At 43.7% G+C, this 13,330-nt stretch overlaps 1 protein-coding gene across 5 annotated transcripts in view; it reads left to right on the top strand.

The window, feature by feature from the left end:
* The window catches only part of ltk (leukocyte receptor tyrosine kinase), a 252,845-nt gene that overhangs the window by 151,561 nt on the left and 87,954 nt on the right, over positions 1 to 13,330 (top strand). The window contains exon 2 of one of the 5 annotated variants that reach the window (XM_063052650.1): positions 10,955 to 11,065. The exons of 2 other annotated variants lie outside the window; for them this stretch is intronic. In XM_063052650.1, the coding sequence (XP_062908720.1) occupies positions 10,955 to 11,065 (111 nt within the window). Of the gene's footprint in view, positions 1 to 7,927; positions 8,027 to 10,954; positions 11,066 to 12,756; positions 12,803 to 13,330 lie in introns of those variants that run through there. 2 more of the 5 variants (XM_063052668.1, XM_063052676.1) reach the window with 2 other exon arrangements.

Here is a 13,330-nt window from a genome sequence, read left to right as displayed (position 1 = left end):
TTACTAGTGATTTGGGGGATTGTGACTGTACAGGATTACTAGTGAGTTGGGGGAACGTGACTGTGTACAGGATTACTAGTGAGTTGGGTGAACGTGACTGTGTACATGATTATTAGTGATTTGGTGGATGTGACTGCGTACAGGAGTACTCGTGATTTGGGTAGATATGACTGTGTACAGGATTACTAGTGATTTATGAGTTGTGACTGTGTATAGGATTACTAGTGATTTGGTGGTTGTGACTGCATACAGGATTACAAGTGATTTGGGGGGTGATTTTGTACAGGAGTACTACTAATTTTGTGGAAGTGTGACTGTGTACTGGATTAGTTGTGATTTGGGTGATCGAGACTGTCTACAATATGACCGGTGATTTTAGTTTGTATGACTGTGGACAGGATTATGAGTGATTTGGAGCAATGTCATTGTGTAAAGGATTACTAGTGGTTTGGGGGGATACGACTGTGTACAGGATTACTTGTGATTTGGGGGGATTTGACTGTTTACAGGATTGCTAGAGATTTGGTGAATGTGACAGTGTGCAGGATTACCAGTCACTTTGGGGGAGTGTGACTGTGTAGAGGATTACTAGTGATTGGGGGGAATGTGACTGTGTACAGGGTTACTAGTGATTTGGTGGTTCTGACTGCATACAGGATTACGAGTGATTTGGGGGGGTGTAATTTTGTACAGGAGTACTACTAATTTTGTGTGAGTGTGACTGTGTACTGGATTATTTGTGATTTGGGCAATTGTGACTGTCTACAGTATGACTGGTGATTTTAGTGTGTATGACTGTGGACAGGATTATAAGTGATTTAGAGGGATGTGAGTGTGTAAAGGATTACTAGTAGTTTGAGGGGATATGACTGTGTACAGGATTACTAGAGATTTGGTGGATGTGACAGCATGCAGGATTACCAGTCACTTTGGGGGAGTGTGACTGTGTAGAGGATTACTAGTGATTTGTAGGAATGTGACTGCAGGATACTAGTGATTTAGGGGGATGTGACTACGTACAGGAATAGTAGTGATTCGGAGGTGTGTGACTGTACAGGATTACTCGTGATTTTTGGGGATGTGATTGTGTGTAGGATTACTAGTGATTTGCAGGAGTGTGAATGTTGTCAGGATTACTAATGATTTGGAGAATGTGACTGTGTACAGAATTACTAGTGATTTGGGGGATTTGTGACTGTGAAGAGTATTATTAGTGTTTTGGTGGGATGTGGCTCTGTACAGGATTACTCGTGATTTGCGGGGAGTGTGACTGTCTACTGCATTAGTAGTGATTTGGGTGGAACCTGACTGTGTACATGATTAATAGTGATTTAGTGTAGTGTGACTGTGTACAGAACTACCAGTGATTTGAGGTGATGTGACTGTGTGCAGGTTCACTAGTAATTTGGGGGGTATGTGACCTTGTACAGGATTACTAGTGATTTGGAGAGAGTGTGACTGTTTACAGGATTACTAGTGATTTGTGGGAATGTGACTGCAGGATACTAGTGATTTGGGGGGATTTAACTACGTACATGAATACTAGTGATTCGGTGGTGTGTGACTGTGTACATGATGACTTGTGATTTTGGGGGTTTGTGACTGTGTAAAGGATTACTAGCGATTTGGGGGGGATGTGACTGTATAGGATTACTAATGATTTGGGGAGTGTGACAGTGTACAGGAGTACTAGTAATGTGGTGGGATGTGGCTGTGTACAAGATTACTCGTGATTTGGTGAGAGTGTGACTGTCTACTGGATTTGCAGTGATTTGGTTGGTGTGACTGTGCACAGAATTACTAGTGATTTTGTGTAGATTGTGATGGTTTATAGGCTTACTTGTGATTTGGGGGTGTGTGACTGTGTACAGGATTACTAGTGATTTGAAGTGGTGTCATTGTGTAAAGGATTCCTAGTGATTTGGAGGGAGTGTGATTGTGTACAGGATTTCCAGTGATTTCGGGGAGTGTGACTCTGTACAGGATTACCAGTGATTTGGGGGGAAAGTGACTGTGTAAAGGATTCCTAGTGATTTGAACAAAGTGTGATGGTGTGCAGTATTACTAGTGATTTGGAGGTGTGTGACTGTGGACAGGGTTATGAGTGACTTGGGGGGATTTGACTGTCTACAGGATTGCTAGTGATTTTTGGGGATATGAATTTGTACAGGATTGCTAGTGATTTGGGTCAGTATGTCTGTGTACATGATCACTAGTGATTTGGGGGAATGTGACTGTGTACAGGATTACTAGTGATTTGTGGTAATGTGACTGCGTACAGAATTACTAGTGATTTGGGGGAGTGTGACTGTGTACATAATTACTTGTGATTTGGGGAATGCAATTGTGTACAGGATTACTAGTGATTTGGAGGTGTATGTGACTGTGTAAAGGATTACTTGTGATTTGGGGGGATGTGACTCTGTACATGATTACCAGTGATTTGGGGGAGTGTGATAGTGTACAGGAGTACTAATGATTTGGTGGGATGTGGCTGTGTACAGGATTACTTGTGATTTTGGGGGATGTGACTGTGTACAGGATTACTCATGATTTGGGGGGTATGTGACTTTGTACAGGATTACTAGTGATTTGGGGACAGGATTATGAGTGATTTGGTGGAATGTGACTGTGTAGAGGATTACTAGTGATTTGTAGGAATGTGACTGCAGGATACTAGTGATTTGGGGGGATGTGACTACGTACAGGAATACTAGTGATTCGGTGGTGGGTGACTGTAAAGGATTACTTGTGATTTGGAGGGATGTGACTGTGTATAGGGTTACTCATGATTTAGCAGAGTGTGACAGTTGTCAGGATTATTAGTGATTTGGAGGGGGTGTGACTGTATGCAGGATTACTCATGATTTTGGATGATGTGACTGTGTACAGGATTACTCATGATTTTGGGTGATATGACTGTATACAGGATTACTGGTGATTTGTAGGGAATGTGACTGTGTACAAGATGACTTGTGATTTTGGGGGAGTGTGACAGTGTACAGGAGTACTAGTAATTTGGTGGGATGTGGCTGTGTGCAGGATTATTTGTGATTTGGTGAGAGTGTGACTGTCTACTGGATTTGCAGTGATTTGGGTGGAATGTGACAGTGTGTATGATTAATAGTGATTTAGGGGGTGTGACTGTGCACAGAATTACTAGTGATTTGGGTAGATTGTGACAGTTTATAGGCTTACTTGTGATTTGAGGGTGTGTGACTGTGTACAGGATTACTTTTAATTTGAAGTGGTGTTATTGTGTAAAGGATTCCTAGTGATTTGGAGTGAGTGTGATTGTGTACAGGATTACTAGTGATTTGAGGGTGTGTGACTTTGGAAAGGAATATGAGTGAATTGGTGGGATGTGACCATGTACAGGATAACTGGTGATTTTGGGGGGACGTGACTGTGTACAGGATTACTCATGATTTGCGGGATGTGACTGCACAGGATTACTAGTGATTTCAGGGGAATGTGACTGTGTACATGCTTACTAGTGATTTGGGGAAGAAGTGTGACTGTGTATAGGATTACTAGTGATTTGGGGAGTGTGACTCTGTATAGTATTAATTGAGATTTGTGGGTGTGTGACTGTACAGTATTACTTGTGAATTGGGTGGTTGTGACTGTGTACAGGATTACTTGTGAATTGGGGGAGTGTGACTGTGCACTGGATTACTAGTGATTTGGGGGAATGTGACTGTGTGCATGATTAATAGAGATTTGGGAGAGTGATACTGTGTTCAAGATTACTAGTGATTTGGGGGAGTTTAACTGTATACAGGATTACTGGTGATTTGGGGGGAATGTGGCTGTGTACAGGATTAGTAGTGATTTGCTGGGAATGTGACTGTACAGGATTACTAGTGATTTGGGGGGAGTGTGACTGTGTACCTGATTAGTAGTGATTTGGGCAGAATGTGACTGTGTACATGATGAATAGCGATTTAGGGGGGTGTGATTGAGCACAGGATTACTAGTGATTTGGGGGAATGTGACTGTTTACAGGCATACTAGTAATTTTGGTGTGTGAGGGTGTACAGTATTACTAGTGATTTCAGGGTTGTGACTGTGTAAAGGATTACTAGTGATTGGAGGAGTGTGACTGTGTACAGGATTACTAGTGATATGGGGAGATGTGCCAGTGTACAAGATTACTAGTGATTTGGTGAGATGTGACTGTGTACAGGAATACTAGTAATTTGGGAGGAGTATGACTGTCTACAGGATTGGTAGTAATTTGGGGGGAATGTCACTGTGTACAGGTTTACTAGTGATTTGTGGGAGTGTGACTGTACAGGATTTCTAGTGATTTGGGGGAATGTGACTGTGTGCAGGATTACTGGTGATTTGGGGGGAGTGTGACTGTGCACAGGGTTACTAGTGATTTGGGGGAATGTGACTGTGTACAGGAATGCTAGTGATTCGATGGGGTGTGACTGTGTACAGGATCACTAGTGATTTAGGAGGGTTTGACTGTGTACATAATTACTTGTGATTTGGGGAACGTGACTGTGTATAGGATTAGTACTGATTTGGCGAGATGTGATGGTGTACAGGATTACTAGTGATTTGGGGGGCTGTATCTATGTGGAGGATTACTGCTGATTTGGGGGAATGTGACTTTTTATAGGATTTCTAATGATTTGGGAAAGTGTGACTTTGTATAGGATTACTAGTGATTTGGGGGGATGTGACTATGTACAGAATTATTTATTATTTCGGGTGATGTGACTGTGTACGGCAGTACTTGTGATATATGTGTGTGTGACTGTATACAGGATTACTAGTGATCTGGGTGAGTGTGACTCTGTACAGCATTACTAGTGATTTGGGTGAATGTGACTGTGTGTAGGATTAGTAGTGATTTGGGGGGAGTGTGACTGTGTACAGGATATCTAGTGATTTGGGGAGATATGACATACAGGATTACTAGTGATTTGGGGGAAATGTCACTGTGTACAGGTTTACTAGTGATTTGTGAGTGTGACTACAGGATTACTAATGATTTGGGGGATGTGACTGTGTACAGGATTACTAGTGACTTGGGGGATGTGACTGTGTACAGGTTAACATGTAATTTGGAAGGATGTGACTGTCTACAGGATTACTCGTGATTTGGGTGTGTGTGTCTGTGTACAGAATTACTAGTGATTTGGGGAATGTGACTGTGTGCAGGATTACTAGTGACTGGGGGGGAGGGTTCTGTGTGTCTGTGTCCAGGATTACTAGTGATTTGGGGGGACTGACTCTGTACAGGATTACTAGTGATTTAGGGGAGAGTGACTGTGTACAGGGTTACTCCTGATTTTCGGGAATGTGACCGTGTACAGGATTACTTGTGATTTGGGAAATGTGACTGTGTACAAGATTACTAATGATTTAGGGGGTGTGTGCCTGTGTACAAGATAACAGTAGTGATTTGGGATGTGTGGTTGTGTACAGTGACTATAGTGATCTGGGGGTATGTGATTGTGTACAGGACAACAGTAGTGGTCTGAGGGGTGTGACTGTGTGCAGGATAACACAATCTTTGCCCCGGAGGAGTGCAATACGTACTGTACTGATTTTATGACTGAATGGAGAAAAGGAAGTCCATCCTCTACTTACTGAACAAAAGAAAATCTGTAGAAGCTGGAAATCCAAAGCAACAGGCACAAAATGCTGGAGGAACTCAGCAGGTCAGTCAGCATCTACGGAAAAGAGTAAGTTGTCGACATTATGGGCCAAGACACTTCTTTAGGACTGAGAGGGAAGGAAGGGAGATGTCTGACTTAAAAGGTGAAGCTAGGTGGGTGGGAAAGATCAAGAGCGGGGAAGAAAGAATCTACTGAAAGCTGTTTTATAGCCAAACTTTCATTTGCACAATCCGGTTGCTAGACATTTTAATTCCCCTCCCCATCCCCATTCCAATCTGTCTATCTTTGACCTCCTCTACTGCAAGAATGAGACAAATTGCACATTAGAGCAACAGCATCTCATATTCTGCCTGGGTAGTCTACAACATGACTGCTTGAACACTGAATTCTCTATTTTAAGATAACCTGCTCCCCCTTCTGTCCATTTCTTTCTCTTCCTTATCCATCCAGGTTACCTTCCAAAAAACCTTCTTTCCAATAACCCCTCCACTTCCTCCAAACACCCAGTTTCTTTCCCGCCTTTCTCTCTTCCTCCTCCACCTAAATCTCCATTCCATGTGCCCATCACCCACACACTGGTCCCCTCCCCCCCCATTTTTCCCACCTGCCCTCCCCATCTCCCTTATTTGTTTCCATGTTCCACCCTCCATTCCTATCAGATTCCATAATCTGCAAGCCTTTATTGCTTCCACCTATCACCTATCACTATCTCCACCCCACCTCCTTCACTTGAATCCATCTGCCTATCTCGGCTACATCACGTGCCACCTCTTGCCCATCTACCTCACCTCTTTATATTGACTACCTCCCCTCTATCTTTCAATGCAGATGAAGTGGCTTGGACCTGAAACATCAACTGTTTGTTCCCCCCACCCGCGCGCCACACACACACACACTCACTCTCTGGCCTACTGAATTCCTCCAGCAGTTGTTTTTCTCGCTACTATTTCAGGGTTTTACCCCTGTGCTTGAGTTTGAATGGCTTCTCGAAAGGAAACAGGAGAACAATGGAGGAAGGCAAATGAAAGTGGTGCCTTTTTATCTGAACACAACAGGGTCTTCAACTGCCAAGATGAGTGAATTAAAAAAACATTCTTGTTTCTTCAATCACTTGCAGAAGTAGTGAAGATTCCTGTCGACATAATTTGTTGAGCACTTGCTCCATCGTGGTTACTTTGCCACTTGGGAAGTGAGAATCAACCTACAAATGGTGCAAAAAAAAAACCTGACTTGATTCAGCCAAATTTAATTTATAGTTGATCCGCTTAGTAATTCTTAGAGTTTGTGACAGATTTGCTTGCATTACACCTTCCACGCTTGCACACTTGGAACATGCCTGAGACTCCCACTCTCTGCCTTTTGCAGAATTTGAACCTTTATTCCAAGAAGGAAGAAGGATCCGGATTAATAGATCTGTAATGTACTGGGAAATGGACAAACGCGAGCAGTTTAGTGTTGGTCCTTTGTGAGGTTAATTCATCATGCTGTCAATTATTCAGAAGGAGCCTCAACAAAAGACTCTTTCTCTCACCCCAATTCCACCTCCCCCACCCCCCACCCCCCACCACTGCCCCGCTTCCCCTCTCAGTCTCTCTGTGTCAAGGATTTATGTGTAGACATGCAGAGAGTGCGCAATAGGCAACCACAAAACATTCCATTATTACAAGCACTGATTGCATTATTACCGGGGTCTGCATTAATCATCCTTGAAAGCACTGGTAAAGTGTAGCCTCAGCAGGAAAGGAACATGCGGTTGAGAAGAGGAATTTGTGCGTCCGATAAAAGAAAATCCATCACCTTGACTGAATTCTGGGTGAGGGATAGAGCCCAGTGGTGGTACCACAAACAGTTGACTGAGAAATTCAACCCGCCCTCCCCTCCCCATCTCACCAGCACCAACTCGCCCACCCGATCTTGGCAGCCGGGCTGAGTAAAATGTGAGGTGTTGTTCTTTGAGTCTCTAAGAGGCAGTGGCAGTGTGATAAGAAAATGGCCCTGGCACTATGCCATGTTGGCACGCTGAAGAAGGCTTTCAGGAATCTCAATGGGTGTTGGTGATTTGGGAAGGTTTGTGAAGGTTGTAGAGCAAATCTCTGGCAGTGCATTCTACTTTGCGTTGTTAATTAAAGGCCTATGTAGTGAGTTGTAAAAATCCTCCAGCACTTTGAATAGTGTTATTCAGGCCAGGTTTCTGTCTTGGTCACGTGGGGTGATGAGTAAGAAACTATTCCATGGGAAAACTGGCGAGAGACCCCTTGGAGAGATGACATTGAGCCAATATATGTTGAAGTGGCATTCACTCAGGCATCTTACCAATATAATGAGGATGTTTGATGAAGAGGACAAGTCGTGACCCTCTTTGAATAAGGGAAGCTGAAGACATAAAGGTGAGGTCCCAAGCTGAGCTCTGAAACTTTTCTCAGACAGTTTTTAAAATGGCCCATTTATAGATGGAGTGTTGCCTGCTGCATATGGGAAAGAAAGTGTGACTAGTTTTCTCGTCCGCATGAAAGAATAATCGCAGAAGCATGGACGTCAGTACGGCTCTGATTTCTCAAGAAACTCTTTATAGCCATTTGTATTATTTTATGTTTCCAGTACAGACTACTGTAGCAAAATTGTTTATAGCAAGATACCACAGACTGCAGAGTGCTTTTGATAAATAATCTGTTTTATTGACTGGCGGAGAAACTACGAGCATTGAGGATATTTCAGGGAAATGAGGCGTAAATGCTGAAATCAGGAGTAACAGACAACCCGCTGAAGGAATGCAGTGGGTCGAGCAGCACCCGTGGGAGGAAAGGAATTGTCAACATTTCAGCTGAAAGCTCTACACAGCCGTAATGTTGGCATCAGGGCTATGTAAAGTTTCGACCTGCAGCGTTTACAATTCCTTTCCCCCCACATATGGTGCTCCACTACTGAGTTCCTCCAGCAGGCTGTCCGTTACATTCAGAATACTCGTTTTCTCATTGTGCACTTCCAGTCACAAAGGCAAATGAAACCTTTGCCTCACAGCCAAACGGTGAAGTAGAGGATGGATTTGTTTTCACAGTGGTTAGAGCTTCCACCTCACTCTCAACTGATCTAAGTTCAATCCTGACCTCAGGTGCACTTTGCGTAAAGTTTATACGTTCTCCTTGTGACCGCACTGGTTTCCACGCTCATCACCTTTCAGCTGAGGTCAATGGTTATGAGGAGCCAATGGACATGCGAGGGAGAAAGCACACTGGCTGAAGCGGAGAAGGTGACACCAGCACACAACGCGACCAAGGGCAACAACCTCTGGATGGCTCTAGAAACTACTTCTTTCACTTCTTTTATGTCTTTTTCTTTCAAATGTGGTCCTGCTACTCAAACACGAGAAAATCTGCGGATGCTGGAAATCCAAAGCAACACACACAAAATGCTGAAGGAACTCAGCAGGCCAGGCGGCATCTGTGGAAAGGAGTGAATAGTCGATATTTTGGGCCGAGACCTTTCAGTCTCGGCCCGAAACGTCTACTGGCCTGCTGAGTTCCTCCAGCATTTTGTGTGGGCTGCTTTGGCTCTGCTATTGTTGGGGCCCGTGATCTACATCTTGGTGGTGGTCTGTTGAATGATCTGGTCTCTTTGCTGTCTACGGGGGCGTCTCCAAGCCAAGTGTGTGGCCTCAAGGCCAAGAAATCTGGAGATGGGGTGTGAGCCCTTGATCGACCTCATTTCTCACTGATCTCACCAATTAAAGCACCAAGGATGATTGAAATCATCGAGGTGAGTGCTGGAGGAGAGCAAGTGTTCAGCGCTGTGTGCCAGCTTCTTGCTCACTGCTGACAGAGGGAGGTGTCTGCAGGTGTTGGTGTCTCCCTCTCCCTCTCCCCCTTCCCTACCCCCACCCCCATTCTGATCAGGGTGGCCTGCAGCTAATGAACACCGAGCTGAGCTGAATATGCTCGGATTCTTTCGATTTTGTGCTTTTCACTCATAGAGGGAAGGGGGAATGTGATTGTTGGGAAAGCTCTTCATTCTCCCAGTGGTCTGAATGGCTCATTCTGTGTAATAACGTGTAAGTTCAAAGTAAATTTATTAGCAAAGTACATGTATGTCACCTTATACAAACCTTAGATTAATTTTCTTGCGGGCATACTCAATAAATCCAAAGTAGGATCAATGAAAGACTGCACCAACCAGTATGCAGAATAGAATTTTCACTGTATTTTGTACTTGAACCCACAATCATTTGATAATTTAGCAACAGAGGGCAGTTATGCTACTCCTCTCGGTGACTTATGGTGCATTGGGTGGCAACATTGCCATTTCTTTAGCATTTCGTCTTTTTTTTTTAACGAGGCTGAGTTGCTAGCTTGATGCTCAACCCAGCACAGATGGCAAGCCTACAAGGAGCTGGCTGGATTTCAACCCAGGACCACTTGCCTTGGAAGTCCAGTGCTGGTGCCACTACACAACCGGCTAGCTTGAGAGGGCAGTAAGGCACTTGGAATTAGGTAAACTTTGGAATATCGTGAGGAATATCAAAGGATTCTGCAGAAAGGAAGGGAGAGGAATGTACATTACATCTTAAGTTCTTCTGCTCGAGCTTTTATCCAAGGGACAGTTAAACTCAACTGCAGGGAGTAATGGACTCAACCCAATACGGACACAGCCTTCCCTACTTCCCTACCATCAGTAGTATCTACATGAGGAGCTGCTTCAAGAAGCCAGAATTTATCATCAAAGATCCCCTCCATCCTGACTGTGCCATCTTCTGCCATTGCCATTGGGCGGGGGGGGGGGGTACAAAAGCCTGAAGTTCCTACCACCAAGTTCAAGAACAGCTGTTGCCCTTAAATCATTCGCTGCTTGAACTAACCTGCACAATCCTAATCACTACACCAGTATAGCAACACTCTGACAACTTGTGTTCTTTCTTGTAAAAATTGCATATAATATGTTTTCCCCTGAGAATGTTGTGTATCTGATGCTCCCTGACTGTGATGCTGCTGCAACTCAGCTTTTCCTTTGCACCTGCACGTCTGACAATAAACTTGACTTTGACTTTGATTTTGTACAGAGGTGATAAAATCCATCATTCGGTTCCCAGACCCCTTTCTGCTAGACTTGGACATGAGCCCTACTTCTGGAACGGAACGAACGTTGCACCAACCTGTGACGTCACTGCCAGTCTTCTGTCTGACAGTGCACTGAGTGTCTGTTGGCCAAATTGCATAAACCATCTCAGTCTTCCGTGCACTGCACTAAGTACTGCCAAAGCCCTGTGGGTGAAAGGATTTGGCACTGCCCCAAAGTCTCACGCGGTTGTGCAAACTTTCTTTCAGCGGCAGGCTTTGGAAGTCATCCCACTGAGGGATCTGCAGCAACGGGGCAGACTGACCTTCATGCACCAAGCCAGTTGGAAGCTCACCTACCAGAAGAGATTGCTGTTGATGGTAAGTGACAGCAGGATCAGAGCGACTGTTACACGAGGTGGCAGGAGTTGACGGACAAGATTTGACCACAAAGCAATGCTTGCTGAAATGTCATTGGGAGATCAACCAGAGAATCATTTTATTTCACAAAGCAGCGAAGCATAAATACATTCAATGCACTGTCAAAGGTAAAAAGATGAAAGTCTCTTTCAGCTTGCTAATAACTTTCCATGGAAGTGGACAGCAAGGTTATTGAATGCGGCACATTTCAGGTTTGGGACTGAATATGTCTCCTCTCTCCACGCTTACATTTCTCTCTTTGCCTAGGTCTGACTTTACGGTTGATTTTCTCCAGCCCTACATTGCTTTCTTTCTGCCTCACTCCATCACTCTCTCTCTGACTGTCCCACTACCACTACCAATCACAGTACAACTTCTGAATATTGTAGTACATTTTTTTTGTTGCTCTAATCATGTTCTTTCTTGTAAAAAAAAAGAACATAGAACATAGAAAACCTACAGCACAATACAGGCCCTTCGGCCAACAAAGCTGTGCCGAACATGTCCTTATCTTAGAACTACCTAGGCTTACCCATAGCCCTCTATTCTTCTAAGCTCCATGTATCCATCCAGGAGTCTCTTACCCTATCACTTCCGCCTCCACCACCACCACCGGCAGCCCATTCCACACACTCACCACTCTCTGGGTAAAAACTTACCCCTGACATCTCCTCTGTACCTACTTCCAAGCACCTTAAAAATATGCTCTCTTTTTCAGCCCTGGGAAAAAGCCTCTGACTATCCACACGATCAATGCCTCTCGTTATCTTGTACACCTCTATCAGGTCACCTTTCATCCTCTGTTGCTCCAAGCAGAAAAGGCCGGGTTCACTCAACCTATTCTCATAAGGCATGCTCCCCAATCCAGGCAACATCCTCTGCAAAGGTCTCCTCTGCACCCTTTCTATGGTTTCCACGACCTTCCTGTAGTGAGGCGACCAGAATTGAGCACAGTGTATTTGAGCACAGTATACACCGTAAAAGTGTATAATTTGTGTGTAATTGATGCTATTCTTTTAAATGTTGTCCGTATGATGCTGTGTACCTGTGACGCTGCTGCAAGTTAGTTTTTCTCTGTACCTTTGCATATCTGTACTTGTGCACGTGATGGTAAAATTAACTTTGACTTTGAGTGGCAATTTTCTTATGGGACAGAGGATGTTCCAGCCCTGTTTGCAATACCTCTTCAGAGGCAGCACTCATTATCTGTGGAAGAGTGTTATACTTTTAATGGACAAAGTTCTGTCTAATGGTTGGAAAGCACATTGCTGGAAAATTATACAACTGGACAATGGGAATGCATCTGCATTGATTTCTTTCTCCATTTCTCATCTTTGTAAATTCCGGTGATCACAGTGGTAACCGAATTGGCCGCAACCCGAAACAACTTTGCACAAGACCTAAGATTCTTAAAGCCCCATAAAAGAATCTTTCCCTGGAAAAGTTCTTCAACATGACATGGTACCACCAGTTATTGATCCAATGAGTACCATCGCAACATTCTTCTTGATGCTGCCATCAGGAAGAAGGTCCAGGAGCCTCAGGACTCATACCACCAGATTCAGGAACAGTTATTACCTCTCAACCATCAAGCTCTTGAACCAGAGGGGATAACTTCACTCAACTTCACGCTCCATCTCTGAACTGTTCCCATAGCCTATGGATTCACTTTCAAGGACTCTTCATCTCATGTGCTTGGTATTTATTGATGATGTATTTTTTTATAATTATTATATCTTTTTTTCTTTCTTTTTGAGTTTTCACAGTTTATTGTCTATTGCACACTGGTTGACCGCCTTGTTGGGGATGGTCCTTCATTGATTTGATTATGGTTTTTGGGTTTATTGGGTATGCCTGCAAGAAAAAAGGGTTATGCATGGTGACATATATGTACTTTGAACTTAGTGATGCTCCCACACACTTCCTTGAAACAATAGATAGGTAACAATAAATGGATCAGTAAAATAGCACCGTAAGGTGGCACTGCACAGCATGGGCCTCAAGCCATTGTGTGCATCACTGTAATAAGAAGCCTCTATTACAATTGAGATGAGGGTAATGATGTCAACATTAAAATTGACAGTATTACCAGCGAACCTCTATTTTAAATTAATTAACAGCTACCTCTAATAACATTCCAGTCATTTGTAAACCATCTAACAATAAATAGGCTCCATTACAGGAGTGTGACCAATGCAGACAGTATTTATTTATGTTCAATTAGCA

The sequence above is a fragment of the Mobula hypostoma genome, chromosome 1 (assembly GCF_963921235.1).
Source record: "Mobula hypostoma chromosome 1, sMobHyp1.1, whole genome shotgun sequence".
Lineage (NCBI taxonomy): Eukaryota > Metazoa > Chordata > Chondrichthyes > Myliobatiformes > Myliobatidae > Mobula > Mobula hypostoma.
Note: the sequence above shows the minus strand (reverse complement) of the source record. Positions and strands in the feature narration are given on the sequence as shown.